The 17,474-nt window shown below is 37.3% G+C and overlaps 1 protein-coding gene across 1 annotated transcript; it reads right to left on the bottom strand.

Moving 5' to 3' along the window:
• Nucleotides 1–44: 44 nt before the first annotated feature.
• Nucleotides 45–2,611, bottom strand: LOC116143369 (cytochrome b-c1 complex subunit 6). Its single transcript, XM_031428813.1, has 4 exons — nucleotides 2,507–2,611; nucleotides 1,219–1,303; nucleotides 366–455; nucleotides 45–286 (listed from the first exon to the last, which is right to left on the bottom strand). Coding segments are annotated over exons 1-4 (210 nt in total). The 5' UTR covers nucleotides 2,509–2,611; the 3' UTR covers nucleotides 45–253.
• Between the last annotated feature and the right edge of the window lie 14,863 nt (nucleotides 2,612–17,474).

The following is a 17,474-nucleotide window of genomic DNA, read 5'->3' as shown; positions in this document are numbered from 1 at the left end:
TCTCCAAATAAACAAGAGTATAATCGTGATTTTTGAAGCTAACATTTCAAACCACAATAGCAGTATAAGGTTTTCTTTTATTCCAGGTCAAAAAGTTTCAGTTCAGAAGAAAAGGATCTACGAAACAGCACCAAAAGCCAAAATAGATATAGTTTTTGGGTGCAGAATGACCCAATAAAGCATGTTGCCATAGTTAGCTGACAGTGCCAAGAATAAAAAGAAAACAAATGAGATAGCCCTCGCAATCCCTTAATCACTTCAGTTTTGCGAACAGCTTTGGTGCAACCTGCAAACCACAATGCCAAGTTCAGCTGCTGACCTAGACCAATCTTAATGAACTAATAAATGATGTAAAGAAGTCTTACGCATTTATCAATACATGACAAGTAGTCAAAGTACTGTCCGGTACAGTGCTTGTGGCCACTTTCATCACCTTCAATCCTCTTTTTACATGCCTGCAATAAGGAGAATGGTTTCACAATTCTAATAACAGAACCAATTCATATACTATAAGAAAGCAATGTTCCTCTCTTCAAATCCATTGAGCATTTGAAATATTTAGAAAAATTTGCAAAAGTGAATCTGATTGACCATTTATTGCTTAATCTGGTTTTTTGCTACCTCATATTTCAAAAATGATAGAGGAGACAGCTTAAACAATAACATAAATAGTTCATGAAACAATTCAGGGCAACAAGAAGAAAGAGAAAACAAGACAGCAATAGATTTCATGCTGTGGTATTCAATTTTTATATCAGTAATGTATAAAAATGAAAGGTCACACAGTCACTGCATCCAGTCACAAAAACTCTTATCTTGTCAATGAATGCATATTCAACAAGTTAATAAAATTAAAGCAGATGCAGCAATAATTGGTAAACGGTGAAGCAACATCCAGTACATAATGCAGCTTTATCACCATCAATTCATGGCAAACAAAACAAGTTGCTTGATTGTGCTATGAGAAAGCTGGAAGCATCATTTAAAGTTTTGCAGGCAATTTGATGTCATCTCACCAGGCAAAATGCATTATACCAAACACTTCAGAAATATTAAAAAAAAAGTTAATGTTCAATTGAAACATGAAAACATGATGAATACATTTATAGAATCAGCAGACATAGCAGAAAAAGCAAAAAGTAAAAGCACAAAAAGAACAAAAGAAAAGGTCATAGGTATGCCATAAAACATGTTAAGTTTCTATTAGCCATGCTTTACCTCGTATTCAATCAAAGGCTTCACACATTTAGGCTTGCAAGCATCTTCAAGATACTTCTTCTGATCAACAACATCCTCATCCGCCCTAAATTGAATTGAAAGACAGACAAATTCAAATTAATAAATAAAACATATCAGTTAAACAAATAAATTTTCACAACCACAAGGTAAAAATGTAATAACTACAAAGAAATAGAAGCATGATATTCCAAACACTACAAAAGAAATAGGCAAAAAATTATTTATATATACATATGTACGTTCAGTTTTAGCGTTCTAATATTGTACAACTGAAGAAGAAAGTCTAGCTCACTTGACTTCCTCAATTACAATATATGAAATCCATAAACAAGAATCTCAATCCACGATATCCAATGCCCTTTTCATCCAAGCACGTGCTACAATTTTGTAATGCGAGAATGAAAACATAGACCTATACTATATCTCCATCCTTGATGATACCTCATGTGTGCAAATCAGAGACTGAAAACATAGACCATCCCTTCCTCTGTTGCCCCATTACTTTACACCTTCGGTAGAGCCTTTTATCGGCCTTCAAGATTTCTAGGGTGTTGCCCTAGTCTGCCCATTCTTTTCTATAAAGGCATTTTGGTTCTGGTCTAGAGCACACAAAAGCTTCACTATGGGATTGTATGGTGATACCTACCTTTACAGAGACTTTTTTATGGGATAACTCAAAATATTTGGCTTCACTAAGGCTTGTGTTCTTCAGAGTTTATAGAAACTCCCTTCTAGTTCATAATCCAGTTTCTACATAGCAACAGTTTAATGCTCCTAGTTTTCTAGTTTTTGTTTACCGATTATAAGATAAGATCCTTGCTTTTATCCAGAATCCTCTTATTCTTCTTCACCATTGCTCAGTAAATATTTGTGAACTTCTTGTTCACTTCCACCGTTTCTCACCATTAAAAAAACGAGAATCCAAGTCAAGGGAAACTCTAATGTTTGTTCATATCAATATTTCCCTCTCCAAACTTCTGGCTCTCTCTCTCCAAACAGATATTAGCACACAAACACTCAGACGCACTGGCACACAGCGAGACACATATCTTAAGTTCGTAATTAGAAAACATACTCTCTATATTCTAACAAGACTATAAAACAAGAAGCATGAGCAACAAAATTCAGACGAAATTATCCAAACCACTCAAGAGCATCCAATCTACCAAAAAATGTTACAAATTGAAACAACAATAACTTCCCAAAAAATCACCTATCAACAATCAAACTTACAGTTTCAACAAAATCATAAAAACATAATACTCACATTGAGTTGACTACGACGTCGAAACGACTCACTCGATAAAAAAATCTCTATATACTTTCTGCAAAAAAAAAAGGGTAAGAAAAAATTAAAATTCCAGAAATTTATATTAGCACATAATTAGCGCAAGGATTAAATTCAGATCTGCGATTAATTAATTCAGATCTACGATCAACGTTAGGGAAGGCTGAAATTAACAGCAGAAATTGAGGTTAGGCTAATTAGAAGGAAGTGAAATGAGATGATCGTCGAACCTCACTTTGAAGGCTGGAACAGGCGGCTCGGGTGCTGCGAAAGCGAATGCTCGTGGTCGCGGCAGTTAGTGTTATATCAAAGAGGAGTAGATTGTAGTATGAACGAGATCAATCAATGGGCCGAGCCGTGCCGGTTCTTTTGGGCTCTTGAAGAGGAGACCGGTCTGGCCCAATATAGTAGCTCATCATCATTCATTCTTCTGAATATAATTTTGATTAGTTTTTATTTAGGGGTTTTAGTCCTATTATTTTTGTCTTTAGTCCTTAAAATCTAAGGGATTATAGTTGTAATAAAAAGTTTTATTCATCTTCTCCTTGCATACTTTTTTTTTTTCTATTTTTTTTTTTATAAACCCGATAATTCTACTAGAAAAGAATAAAGAATACAAAAAGGGAGCAAACCGCCCCCTTAATCCACTACCATTGGATAGACCAAAGTAGGCAGACGTAAAAGGACCTAACCCACAAGATGTGCAGATCAAACAAAGGCTAAGCAAAAACAGGTCGAAACACAAAAACTACACAAAAAGAGCTTATACAGACACCAATCATATGTGAACTTCGACACTCTCAACCTGCCACAAAACAACCCCACAATCACACAACAACACGCAACACTGAGAACCAGCCTTACACCTAGAGAGAAACCAAAAATAAACCACGTTACACAACCAAACAAACAGTTAAGAGAAACCTCCTCAAGAATAGCACAACCACCAAAAACAAGGCATCAAACAATAGGAGTGGATCCCCTCAACTGGCAATCAATAGGCACACCCCAATCATCCAAGACTTTACATGCGCTCGGGTACTGTTCCTAAAGTTCAGTGAACATAACCTGGGTCTTACTTAGGTCAAAATTAACTTTTTTATATCTTCTTAACTAGGGCAGTTTATTAAAAGGCCATCTGAAGTTTGAATTTAATTAAAAGGCTATCAAGTTTTAAAGTGTTAACTAAATAGCCATATTATTGATTAAGGGTAATTAAACTTGATTAGTGCTTAATTAGGATTAATGAAGTATTATGTAATCTTTTAAAAATTATACTATATTCCCAAAAATCCGAAATTCTTGCAAACAAACTCAAACACCTTATTCTTCCTCCCGCCATTAACGCATCTCTACCTTGGTTGTTGTTTCTTCTTAGCTTCGTCTACATCTTCTTCTTCCTCTGCATCTTCTTTTTCTTCCTCCTTCCTCTACATCTTCTTCTTCCTCATTCCTCTACATCTTCTTCTTCCTCATTCCTCTATATCTTCTTGTTCCTCTACCATTAACACTCTCTTGTTCCTCCACCATTAACATCTTCTCCGTCAAAGATCCCCCTCCTCCTCCTCCTGACATTTCGTCTAAGTATGTGTATCTCCTTTTTACATTTTATATTTAGATTTACAAAGATTTAATAATGGATAGGGTTTGGGTTATGATTTTGATTTAGTTGTTTAGGTTGTTCGGTTGTGTTTAATGTAATGCAAGTTGAAAGGAGTGAAATTTGTTGAAAATTTATTCTGGGTATGTGTTATGGGTATGATGGATCGATTGTAGGTGGAGATGACTGAAAATATGTTCTGGGTATGATGGATCGCTTAAGTGATCTGGTGTATCGCTTAAGCGATCTAGTAGGTCTGCTAATGCAGCAGATAAATCGCTTAAGCGATTAGGTATATGGCATAAGATCGCTTAAGTGATCTGGTAAAAGTCTGGTATATAGGAGCAAATCACTTAAGCGATCAGTAAATGGCATAAGATCGCTTAAGTGATCATGGTTATTTATACTGGATCGCTTAAGCGATACACTTGATTGCTTAAGCGATCCAGTATAAATAACCATGATCGCTTAAGCGATACAGCAGACCATATAAGCGATTGTGCAGATTCTTTTTAAAATATTTGAACCATTAGTACAACATTTAAGAATATTTTTTTTCTTACATTACAGGTAGTTGGCTATTATTACACATGGGACAAGTTGTTTTAGGTGTTGAATATTTTTGTGAGTGGGTGGAGGAAGAAAGTAGCTGGAAGTGGATTGGGAAGAGCAAAGAAGTTATACCAATTGTTGTGAGCACAAAGGTTAGTTTTGATGAGTTGATTGATGAAATAATTAGAAGCAGTAATTTGAGTTGCTCGCGTAGTGATATAGTTGTGAAATACGTTTTAAGCAGAGTTCCTGAACATTATAAGGTACCTCCTGCTATATTAAAGTCGGATGAAAGTGTGAAGTTATATATGATTGATGTGGCCGATAATGGTTCGAGGCCGATTTTAAGGGTTTCTTTTGTAGAAAAACTGTTGGAAGTTGGTTCAAATGAATGGGATAACGAGGAAGTAGGCGGAGATTTTCCTGGTTTTAATTTGAACTACAAGGCCATTGATTTGTTAGTTGAAAAATCAAGAGTAGATGGTGAATTGGGTGGTGATGAGGATACTGTAGAAGAAGTTGGTGATGGGGGGGCAGAATGAAAATGTTGAGGAGGAGGACCCCGTAGATGTTCCCACAGATGTAGAGATTCCTTTAAATACAGATTATGCAGAAGGCGTAGATTGTGAGGAAGAGAACACTATGGTCGTTTATGCAGGTTCAGAGGAGGCAATTGGAGGTAGTAGCGAATCAGCTCATGTTTTTACGGATAGATCGGAGTTGCGCATAGGGTATTTATTTGACAACAAAGAGGAAGTGGTGAGGAAGCTAAAACTTGTTGCCATGAAAGGTAATTTTGAGTTCATCACCAAAAAGTCAAATTCATTGGCTGTGATGGTTGCATGTCGTGACCGAAAGTGCAAGTGGCGGGTTTATTATAGAAGGTTGGCGGAGTCGGAAAAATTTATTCTTAGCACATATACCCGTGAGCACACTTGTGGTTTGGGACATATTTTAGGTGAGCATCGACAAGTGTCTGCTGATGTTATTGGATAATTTGTCAAAAGTCGGTTCTTTGAAGGGAAATGTCCATCTCCTAAAGACATTCAGAGACTTATGCGCACAGAGTTGGGATGTGCTGTTAGTTACTAGAAATGCTGGAAAGGGAGACAACATGCACAAGATTTTGTGAAGGGCACGCCGGAGCACGAGTACGCAGTATTAGAAGCGTACCGTTATATGCTTGAGTTGACAAACCAAGGTAGCAAGACGGCTTTGAAGTGGGACAGGAATATGATGTTTAAATATTTTTTTGTTGCTTGCGGTTCTGCTATAAGGGGTTTTGTAAACATGAGAAAGGTGTTGGTTGTTGATGGTTGCTTTCTGAAGGGAAAGTATGGAAGTACATTGTTGGTGGCCACTACATAGGACAGCGAGAATCACACATATCATGTTGCATGGTGTGTGGTTGACTCTGAAAATGACGAGTCGTGGACTTGGTTTTTTCGGCAATTACGTATGATAGTGCCTGACTGTGACGCGTTGTGCATAATATCCGATAGGCACAACTCTATAAAGAAGGGGATTGCCACTATTTACCGTCAAGCACATTACGGATTCTGTATGAGGCACCTTGGTGAGAACATAAAACAAAAGTTTAAGTGTGCTGGCCTCCTTCAAACATACTACATGGCAGCAAAAGCTTATCGGGTTGATGAGTTCGAGGATCACTTTTAGCAAATCCAAATTAAGGATGATAGAGTTGCTAAGTATCTTAAGCATGATGTTGGTTTCGAGCGATGGAGTAAAGCTTACTTTCCTGGAAGAAGGTTTGATGCATGACCACGAATATAACGGAGTCCATAAATTCAAAGTTATTAATAGAAAGAGAGTTTCCAATAGTTGCACTTTTTGATGCAATCCAGAGGATATTGTCACGGTGGTTCCATGAGCATCGTACGGAGTCAGATAATTTTACTACAACCCTTGTTCCGTCAGCTGAAAAATTATTACGAGAACGTATGGAACTGTCAAATGCACTATTTGCTTATCCTTTTAATGCTCAAGAGTTCACTGTGCGTGGCTATGGTCCGGATGCCCTAGTTAACCTTGTTAGTAAAACTTGCAGATGTAAAGTGCTTGACATTCAACGTTTACCTTGTCCTCATGCACTAGCAGCACTGAAACACTAACGGAAGTCGGATTTTGGTTCAAGAATTTACATGGAACTTTGCTCCCCTCTCTATATGGCAGATTACTACATGCTAGCTTATTCAGAAACAATATATCCAATGCCTCCAAAAGAGAAGTGGGTAGTGCAGTGAGAGTTGGCTGACATTATCATCCATCCGCCATTCAAGAAGACAGTAAAGGGGATAAAAAGAGTTAAGCGTATTCCATCAGCCTCTGAGGTTCCTTAGAAGATGAATAAGTGCTCAATTTGCAAGCAACCTGGCCACAAGAGAAGCAGTTGCCAGAAGTAATCACATGTAGATCCAGAAAATTAGGTTCGAAGAATGATGAAATTCAGGGAGTTGCGAAGGCCAACCGTTGATGAGTTATTGTTTTCAATTATTGATGTTTTAAATTTTATTGTTACCTTGAATAAATCATTCTTTATATTTAGTATTCTTGTTACATGACCTAAATATTTGTTGGTGATTTTAGTTTGGAATTAGGTTGTCAAATTGAGAAGAAAGTATGGAATTAATACGTGTTGGTAATTTTAGTTTGTCAAAATTCAGGAGAAAAGCTGGAAAAGTATATATTGCCCATGATCGCTTAAGCAATACACTTGAATTAGGTTGTCAAATTGAGGAAAAAGTATGGAATTAATACGTGTTGGTAATTTTAGTTTGTCAAAATTCAGGAGAAAAGCTAGAAAAGTATATATTGCCCATGATCGCTTAAGCAACTAAGTATATCACTTAAGCGACAAAGGGTTATTCAAACAAGATCGCTTAAGCGATATCACGGATCGCTTAATCGACCAAGAAAAAAAGGCAAGAATCGCTTAAGCGATATCTCGGATCGTTTAAGCGATCATGCACCTGGGCAGATTTGATTCTGCCAATCACATGATCGTTTAATCGATCAAGTGAAAAAGAAAAGAATCACTTAAGCGACCCTGTGTAAATGAAATTCCTTTTAGTACGATTGCTTAATCGACCAACGAAAAATTTTAAAATTTAACAAATACATCCCCATTAACCCAACTTCCCAGATTCCGACCACCACTGTCGGAATCCTATCGGGAAAGGGCGTTACAACACATAGCGGTCGGATCAGGTGGATAGGGCATCGATATGGCCTTTTCCGGCCAGATCGACCACGGATGTGGCCGGAAAAGGCCAGATCTGGCCTTCGACAGATGAAAAAGTCCACATCTGGCCATCGTTTTCGGTCAACGATGCCCAAGATTTGGCCGTCATTGACCATCAATGTCGGCCATTTCTTTGAAAGTTGATGACGGCCAGATGTGGCCTTTTTCACATCTGTGAATTACTGGCCATTTTTGGTCGTTTGTAGCAGTCAGTGGTAGCTAGAACCTGGGAAGTTGGGTGGGTAGGTGGGGGTGTTTTTGTTAATTTTTAAACTTTTTCAGGCGGTATTAATGAAATTAATTCAGTTAATGGGTCTAAAATTTATTAAAAAAATACTAATATTTCCTAAATAATTAAACAAAGAAATATTTTGGGAATAGGATTTGTAATATTTATAGGAATATTCAACCAAACGCACCTTTATGTTCTGAACAAAGAAGAAGAACATATGTTCACTAAGATTCCATGGTTACCTTTGAAATATAATAACGGTCATGGTCCACTGAACGAATCGTAAACCCTATATGTTTAGCATAGACGTAAACATTCTACACCTTACATGTTTCATACTGACGTAAAAGAACTATATGTTTAATATAAATATAATAACTGTCATAATCTACTGAACGAATCATAAACCCTATATGTTTAGCATAGACGTAAACATTCTACACCTGACATGTTTCATACTAACGTAAAAGAACTATATGTTTAATATAAATATAATAACGGTCATAGTCCACTGAACGAATCGTAAACCCTATATGTTTAGCATAGACGTAAACATTCTACACCTGACATGTTTCATATTGACGTAGAAGAATTATATGTTTAATATAAATATAATAACGGTCATAGTCCACTGAACGAATCATAAACCCTATATGTTTAACATAGCATTAATCGTTTAACCGATGCTCTGAAACACAATAAATAATATCCGAATACATAGGATCACTTAAGCGATCCTTTGTATTTACACAGTCGGTTAAGCGATAGATCCATCTGTATCGCTTAAGCGATTCTTTGCTTTTACTCCTGGTAGCTTAAGCGATCGGTAATCGCTTAAGCGATCTAGCCCACGGCAGATGCCCATATCGAAAATCGTTTAAGCTATCCATTTGTATCGCTTAAGCGATTTTTGTAAAAGACTCTTGATCGCTTAAGTGATCTTGGCCAAGGCAGAATGAATCTGCCCAGATCTATGATCGCTTAAGCGATCCATTTGTATCGTTTAAGCGATTTTTTAAAAGACTCTTGGTCGCTTAAGCGATCTTGTCCGAGGCAGAATGAATATTTGCCCAGATCTATGATCGCTTAAGCGATCTTATGTATCGCTTAAGCGATTCTTCCTAAACGAGTCTCTGTCGCTAAAACAATTTGGGATAGCTTAAGCGATCTTGGCCAAGGCAAAATGAACATCTGCCCAGATGGGTAATCGCTTAAGCGATCTTATGTATCGCTTAAGCGATGCTTCGTAATAGACTCGTGGTCGCTTAAGCAATTTGAGATCGCTTAAGCGATCATATCTGGAAAAGTCTTGGTCGTTGAAGAGATATATGTGGTCGGTCATATGCATAATTGTTTAGTACCATGCCATTCTTTAAGTTAATTAATTTCGAAATGACTGTAATTGGGAAACATTTGTACATCACTCATTTCCCTCCCAAATCCGAAAAGAATTTGTATCGCAAAATTAAGTAATTTATATCAATCTAATTTATCACAAATCAAAATATAAGAGATATCAATGTAACCTGTTTATCGAAACACAAAATAAAAAATAGGCATGGGATGCAGCAAATATCGAAATATATGGACAAGCTAACCATTAAGCCCAACTGTGGTGAATCAAATAATCACACCAGTACATCACACGTTGTATTGATACACAAAATGAAACAAAATGCTAAAAAACCATTATCCAACTTGGGCGAAACAAATGATCAAACCATACATAGTAAATTCAAACTGCTAATGAAATATCTTATATGGACAAAAAAAAAATCTCCCAAATGTCAGATCCAATTCTTTACAATGATTCTGCAGGCACAAGGCTTTTGGCTGCCGCAAGAAGAGCCACAACACAAGAATTTCCTATACACTGCCTTTAATTTACTTTTTGATGCCAAAGAGTTTAATGTTACTAACACCTTTGCACAATCCCTTTATTGCAGATGCCTCCTCCTGCCAACAAGCCTTTCCATCAGCCCTTATTGCAAATGCCTCCTCTTGCCAACCAGCCTTTGAGAAGTTTTCTCTCATTGTTTGCCAGGAACCTGCAAAATAATCCGGCACACACCTGCAGACACATCAACTTTTGTAAATAAAAAAAAAAAACACGTAAAAAAGTTACAGAGTGGGTAGGTGAGTGAGAAGTTCACTCAGTCCGTGTCTTTTGGTAAAGCTCCATATAAGCATGACACCTGCAGCATCAGCACCACAACCCAAGTATCAACATCAACATCACATAAACTACAAAATTCAAAGTCCAACTTTCATACCTTTTTATTGGGTTCTGCTCACTCAAAATGGATCCATCTGCCTATGGAAGCAGTCGACAGCCTAGCCCTCCCGACAGTCTCTCATTGTTTCGTCATTCAACTCGTCCATTGTGGTGTTGGTCATGTCGAACTCAATAAATTTCAATGTATATGCCCCACATTCAACACTACAATAGGAAGAAGACATTAGCATTAGAGTAAACTTATAGAATAATTGTATTATGTAAGTTAGTTTTATATAAAATTTACCTTGACTCATTTATTAGGCTGGTATAGCGCTTAATTTGCCACTTTCTGGTTAGTACTTGATCACCCAAGTGCCCAAACATCTCACTGTCACGCAATAGCCGCGGGAACAACCTGGACAATGGCTCCAACTGGACCTCCAACTGCTTGTCTCGACAACTAGTTGGGTTGCAGTCAAGGATCTTCAGCAGCCCCTCCTTTAGATGCGCAACGACTGTTATCCAGTGCATCTGTTTGACGAGGATCATGCAGTACACTCTTTTAACAAAGGCCCAACCATTGTCATATTTGGGCTAATCCCCCCGTATATACTGCATAATTCTGTCATCAAAATGAAAATCATCAGGGATGCAATCCAACTGTACTGGGGCCAATCTTTTTCTCTTCGATCCTTTTGCTGCACCACTAGCAATGACATTTTTAATTAAAGTGCGATATGTCGAAACAAACGTTTGGCCAAACGCCACATCGGTGATGGCACAGTCAGGACACAATAAATCACCATCAGTAGTCTATCGTAGCCTCATCAGTACCAATACCTCATCGATGTGCTGCATCAAATAAAAACAACCAGATAAGTAGGGAAAACATAGGCAAAAATAAGGAAAATTAAGTGAAAATAACTCACCTAGTCCTCAAGCCACGTGCCAATCGTCAACAACTTCTCAAATCATTCCTGGGGATAATCCCTTATCTTATACTTTATATGGGCATTACTTCCTGATACATTGTAATAGGCATAGAAGAGTTTTTTCTTTTCCTCTATGGGCCTATACAAATCGACATTTGAGTCCAATTTCGCCTGCCCACTTCTTCCCCCTTCCTCCATTTTTACATCCCCGCTTCCTTCACCTCCCACCTCGCCCTCCTCCATTATCACCGCCCCACTTCCTCCACCAAACTCCTCCATTTCTGGTTCTTCCTCCATTTGTTTCTTAATTTTCTTCTTCTTTACTCGTGTCACTACCATGTAAAGCGATTTCATAAACTTGTTCTTTCGGCTCTCTCTTTTCAAGCCAGTTTACACTTCAACCGCCTTTAATTCTCTACCAACTTCCTCCTCCATTGTACCAACTTCCTCGTCCACTATACCAACTTTCTCTGCCAGCTTATCCACTTTCTCCTCTACCCTTCTCATGCACTCTTCCATCTTGTTAAACCTTGTATAAACAGCTGTTGTAAAACTCTCAAACAGGCTGTTTATGAGGTCAACAATCTCATTCTCCCAATGTCGATGTCTTGGCAAAGCGGTACTTGTTGTACCAGTTTGCTGAGGCATACGAACCTCTTCCTCATTCTTCTCCTCCTCATCCTTGGGGCTCCCGCCTATTGGAACTTCATAATCCTCGGCATCAACCACGTTGTCAAGCAATGACCCTGTAACTGTCGTCACATGCGTGACCCCTCTTAGGTCCCGCATCAGGCGGTCTATCCGTTCATCCCTTTCATCCTCCAGTGCTTTGAAAGATGTGACATAATTCTCTTCCACTTCATCCCCAGTAGTAGTGAGAAAGGGACAGACGACTCCCTGTAATAAGAAACAAAATCAATCAGATTGAAGTGATATTTTAAAGCAACTGCATATTCAAAAGCTTAATCCTTTAATCTTACCCCAGCCGCTTGAATCTCAATCTCTATTTAGTCGTAATCTGAATGGTTACACCTCCCGACATGCCACCGCAACATCCTAGAAAATTGTTGTTGCACATCCAAACTGTTGCTCCCCCCCCCCCCTTAGCGAAGACAGGGATGGCCTCATACATCCAAGCCTACGTTATAAAAAAAACAGTCCATATCATATTTCAAACACATATATTATAAAAAATATAACAAAAAACTATTAATATTTACCTGCATTGCCCATGGGAAGCCAAACAAATTATACGTGCTTGGTTTATCCTTCCTAACCCATTGGGCATGCTTTAACGTCATGTCTGGTTTTCTCAGGCTATTAATGGTTCGCTCAAATGATATCCGTCCCCATGAATAAGAATTAAAGAACTCTAAGTCGCTTACAAACAACAACCAATCTTTCTCAACAGCTTTTGTTGAGTCACCAGCTAATAAGATAGAATGTAAAAACAATAGCAAACACACTTTTATCTTCTCTCCATCATTAAACCGAACTATTTCTAGCCTCTTCTCTAAAACGTGTCCTGTAATAGACTTTGCCCCCTGCAAAACCTTCTTACGAAACCTTATGGCTCCCGGACTCGTCCTTATTGCGTATGCCTCCGCCTTATCTGGCACTTCCCCTCATCTTAAGCCCGTCACCAAGGCATACTCCATCATCCCAAACCGTAGTGGCTTTCCGTCCACCACGAACCACATTTTTTTTTTTTGGTTGCATTTTACTGAGTGCAGCAACATATAATGCACTCCCTACCCCCAAAATGCCTTTTCCTAATTTGTTCCAATTCTTAAAAACTGACCAAAACAAGTGCGACGGAAATCTCTTTCACCATGCCTCATTCCATCTAAAATGTCCCTTATTTTGTCAAAAATATCCCAACTCGACCTCACCGTCACCCTTGCAGGGAAGTAGGGTACCTTCTCACTTATAGGCTCCAACTCGTAGTCTCTACAGTTTACGGTCCGCACAATCGATATAAACAAAATTTCAGCAACAAAAATAAATCAAAACAACTAATAAACAAAATATTAGCAACAAAAAATTACCACTGTAGTCGCTTAAACGATTTCAGATCGCTTAAGAGATCTTGACTCTGCCTCGTGCAAGATCGCTTAAGCGATCTGAAATCGCTTAAGCGACCAAGAGTAAACTAAAAGAATCTCTTAAGCGATACAAAATATTGTTTATTATATCTGTGATTCTGCCTCGACAAGATCGCTTAAGCGACCAAGAGTAAACTGAATCAATCGCTTAAGCGATCCTTTGTATCGCTTAAGCGATCATGAGTAAAACAAATTAATCGCTTAAGCGATACAAATGATCGCTTAAGCGACAGTACAAGCAATATTCCCAAAACAACGTACCCTTTCTTTGTCGGCCTCCTTCTCGTCGCCTGAATCCTTGGACAACTCCTCCTGACCTAAATTCTCGCTGGACTCCTCCTCCTGGCCTGAATTCTCGCCTGACTCCTCGTCTTCAGAACCGTTTGCCGATTCTTCCCTCTGTTCTTGTGCCGCCAGCATCTTCTTTGCCTGTGGACCACCTTCACTGATCAGATAATCCACCAGAGCAGCCATTGAACTGCTTGCGCCACCAGAATCTAGGATTAGAAGTGGCATTGGGTTTTCCTCTTCATTGTGAGTGTCAGCCATGGTTTTGGATTGAATTTGGCGTCAAAGTTTGCAGTTTCGAACGGAAATGTGGACTGTATCGCCGGAAATCACACAGATTTTGTTTAGGGTTCAAGAAATCGATCGGAAATCGCGACTATATCGCCGGAAATCGTGACTGTATTTGGTTTAGGGTTCAAGAAATTGATTTTAGGATGCAAATTTGCAGGTTCGATCGAAAAAAATCGTAGTCTCCCTTTGGTTCAAGAAATCGCTTTTTGCCCTAATGAATTTCGATTAAGCGAGGTGAATAGGTGGGGCTTGTTTTGAGAAATTTCAAATTTTAAAAACTTTCATTATTTATGATTCGGCCCACATATGTTTTAATCTTTTCATTTTAACCTATTTTACGTGTTTAATTAATCCTAACTATGCCACGTCATCTTCTCTAAATTAAAAAAAATGAAAAACATTTTCAAGGCCATTTTCTTAAATCGAAACTTCGGATGGCCGAGCAACTAAATTTTCTCCTTCTTAAGATCTCCTACTACCCTTAAAGAGACGAAAATTTATTTCATGTCAAATAAAATACACGACAGCTCCAAAAAGCAGTCTACTGATAACAACTCATATATTTCGATCTTTAACCCTAGTTAGTAAATACAGGTACGGCAAAAAAACGGTACGAGAATTATACAGGTATAATACGGTAAACGGTGAAAAATACGTTTATAAAAATTCGGCCATAAAATTCGGATACGGGAAAAATATAGTACGGGTATATACGGGTTTAATACGGTGCATTGTCAATAATATGTTTTGAAAAATACGGCAATATCAATCTTAGTTTTAGCATTTTTATGGACTACCTGGTTAAAATCAACATAACATTTCAAATGCAAAGTATTCAATTAACCAATAACACAAATACACAATATATAACTGATATTCAAATTATAGTCTCCAGACTCAAACACAATATTTAGCCAAGATTCAACTATAGTGTCAAATTAAACACATAAGTCATAACAGAATTGGGTTATGAGATGTGATAATTTTAACGCTACTGATGCGTGATTAAGCCCTCTTCTGCTTTTCAGGCCTTGGGATAAGAGGATTAAATTAATCTAGTACATAATCAAACTATTTTGAAGTATATTTATTATTGGTTAGAATTGGATTATATATTATATTGTTTATTTGAATATAGAAATAATTTTATTTACAAAAATAATAGAGAGTCACATATTTTAATAGGCTGATGACATTTTCTCAATCCAAAGGTGGCGAATCTACATTTTCCCACCATATATTAAAATTCTTACGTTAGTTTTAATGGTTAAAAACATTCTTGTCAGTCTAGTCTGCACAAATTTTATTATAAAGTTAATATTACTTAGCCCTAAAATACAAATAGATGGTAATTACCTCATTAACTTAGAAATTAGTCACTTAAACTTATCTTCATTTCTTATAAAATTTATTTTTATTAAAAATAGGTTATTAAATAAAAGAAAAGTTAAGTTTTATAAAAATAAAAATAAATAAAATGCATAAATTAATAAATAACCATTTTTTATAATTAAGAAAAAAATCAAATTTTAAAAAAAATATAAAAAAAAAAATTTGCCCCACCCCTTTTATCCTTCTCTCACACCCCATCACCACAAAATCCTCCACCCCCAATACTCTTTCATAATTCACACATGCTACGCACCTTCTCATCCAAATCTAACAACCCTAGCGCCCCACTATCTCGAAACCACTACGAACTCTAGCAGGGCCATCACCTCTAATTTCTTTTCTTCTTTCTCTTCTTTTGTTTTCCCTCTCTCATATTAGTTAATGTTTTCATGGATTTTGTCATTTTCAAGGTGAATTTGATGGTTGTTTGGGGCGCACTGCTGACTGCCAAAGAACTGAAGAAGAAGGACTGAACCAGATCTGTTTTAATTTTTTGTATAAACCCACCAAAACGACGTCGTTTTGGGGTGTGTGGATTTGTTTTTTTTTTTTTCAAAAATTCGCGAATAATTCGCGAATTATACGACAGATTTACAAAATACGTATACAGTGTTTTATACGTGAATTATACGGCTGTCTGTACAATCGCGTATAACAAGCGTTTTACTAATAGGCTTTAACAACGCAAAGCATCCAGAAACAAATTACCCCGCCCACACATGAAAGTGAAGCACTTCGGCTTGAACCTCCTCCAAATCGCACGTAAGACTTTTCTTCGAAGCTTTATAGTTGCGGTTATCAAAATTAAAAGTAAATTTACATCAACAAGAATTAAAGCATGAACAAATTATTTGGTCTCACATTTTATTATTAATTTTGATAACTGTAAATATAAAGTTTTGAAAAAAACAATACGGAAGAAGACAGAAATAGTAGGACTAAAAATCAACTCCCTCTATTAATGATGTATTACCCCTTTTTTTTTTTTTTAATCTTTGATGGCTTAATTTGCAATTATTCTAATGTTTTTTAATCATGTTTTTATAATAAATAACCTTAATTTCCCAATGGTATGAACTCATTTCAGTACAATGCGTGCATTCGTCGAATCATGATTCAACAATTCAATTTATAGAATAACATTATCTCAATAATGTAACTAAATTTCACGAGAAAAACCTGAAAATAAGCTTGAAAGAAATAATGGGTGCGTTTGGTTTATTATTTTGGATAGGATTTTGGGAATAATATTGGGTAGTTGAATAAGAGAGTATTACGAGGTAAAATTTAAAAATTTATAAAAAAACCCCTAGATTTACTAATTTAATTAAACATCCAACATATAAAATGACAAAAACACTCCCACCACCCGCAGTATCTGGCCGAAAATTGCGTTACAACACAGTCCGGTCGAATCTGCGTTGTAACGCGTCGCTATGGCCTTTTCCGGCCAGATCTACAGCCAAATGTGGTCGTCGACGGCCGGAAAAGGCCAAAGAAGTCCATCTTTAGCCGTCAGCGACGGCCAAAGATATGGCCGTCATTTTCAGTCAACGATGGCCAAGATGACCGTCAACGACTGCCATTTCTGGCATTTTCTGGCCAGATTCACTGTGGATCTGGCCGAAAAAGGTCAGATCAGTGAACTACCGACCAGTGGTCGTCGTGGTGTAGGCCGTTGTATAGATTCCGGCCACCACCGATGGTGGTTTCCGGAATCTGGCAAGTATAGATTAATGGGGGTGTTTTTGTTAATATTTAAACTTTTTTTTTGAGGGTATTTAATGAAATTAATGAACTTAAGAGGTCTAAATGTAATTAAAAAAATATAATAATATTTCTGAAATAATGTGTCAAACAATATTTGAAAAATAGGATTGAAAATATGGATAGAAATATTGAACCAAACGTACCCAATATTTGCTAAGAAAGCCTCGTGTAATTTAGAAAAGATAAACACCGAGGCAGTGGAGGCCGATTTCATGCCTGTGCCGACCTCATTCAAACACCCAAGTAAATTTTCAATGGCAAAGAATTGCAACAGAGAACGGATGCAATGTTTACAATATCCAGAG

This window comes from Pistacia vera, unplaced genomic scaffold (assembly GCF_008641045.1).
Source record: "Pistacia vera cultivar Batoury unplaced genomic scaffold, PisVer_v2 Contig43, whole genome shotgun sequence".
Classification (NCBI taxonomy): domain Eukaryota; kingdom Viridiplantae; phylum Streptophyta; class Magnoliopsida; order Sapindales; family Anacardiaceae; genus Pistacia; species Pistacia vera.
Note: the sequence above shows the minus strand (reverse complement) of the source record. Positions and strands in the feature narration are given on the sequence as shown.

Coding starts and splice junctions, on each gene's coding strand:
- LOC116143369 (XM_031428813.1), bottom strand. Junction 456..1,218: donor AGCCTTTGATTGAATACGAG/GTAAAGCATGGC, acceptor TCCTTATTGCAG/GCATGTAAAAAGAGGATTGA. Junction 287..365: donor TGTCATGTATTGATAAATGC/GTAAGACTTCTT, acceptor TGTGGTTTGCAG/GTTGCACCAAAGCTGTTCGC.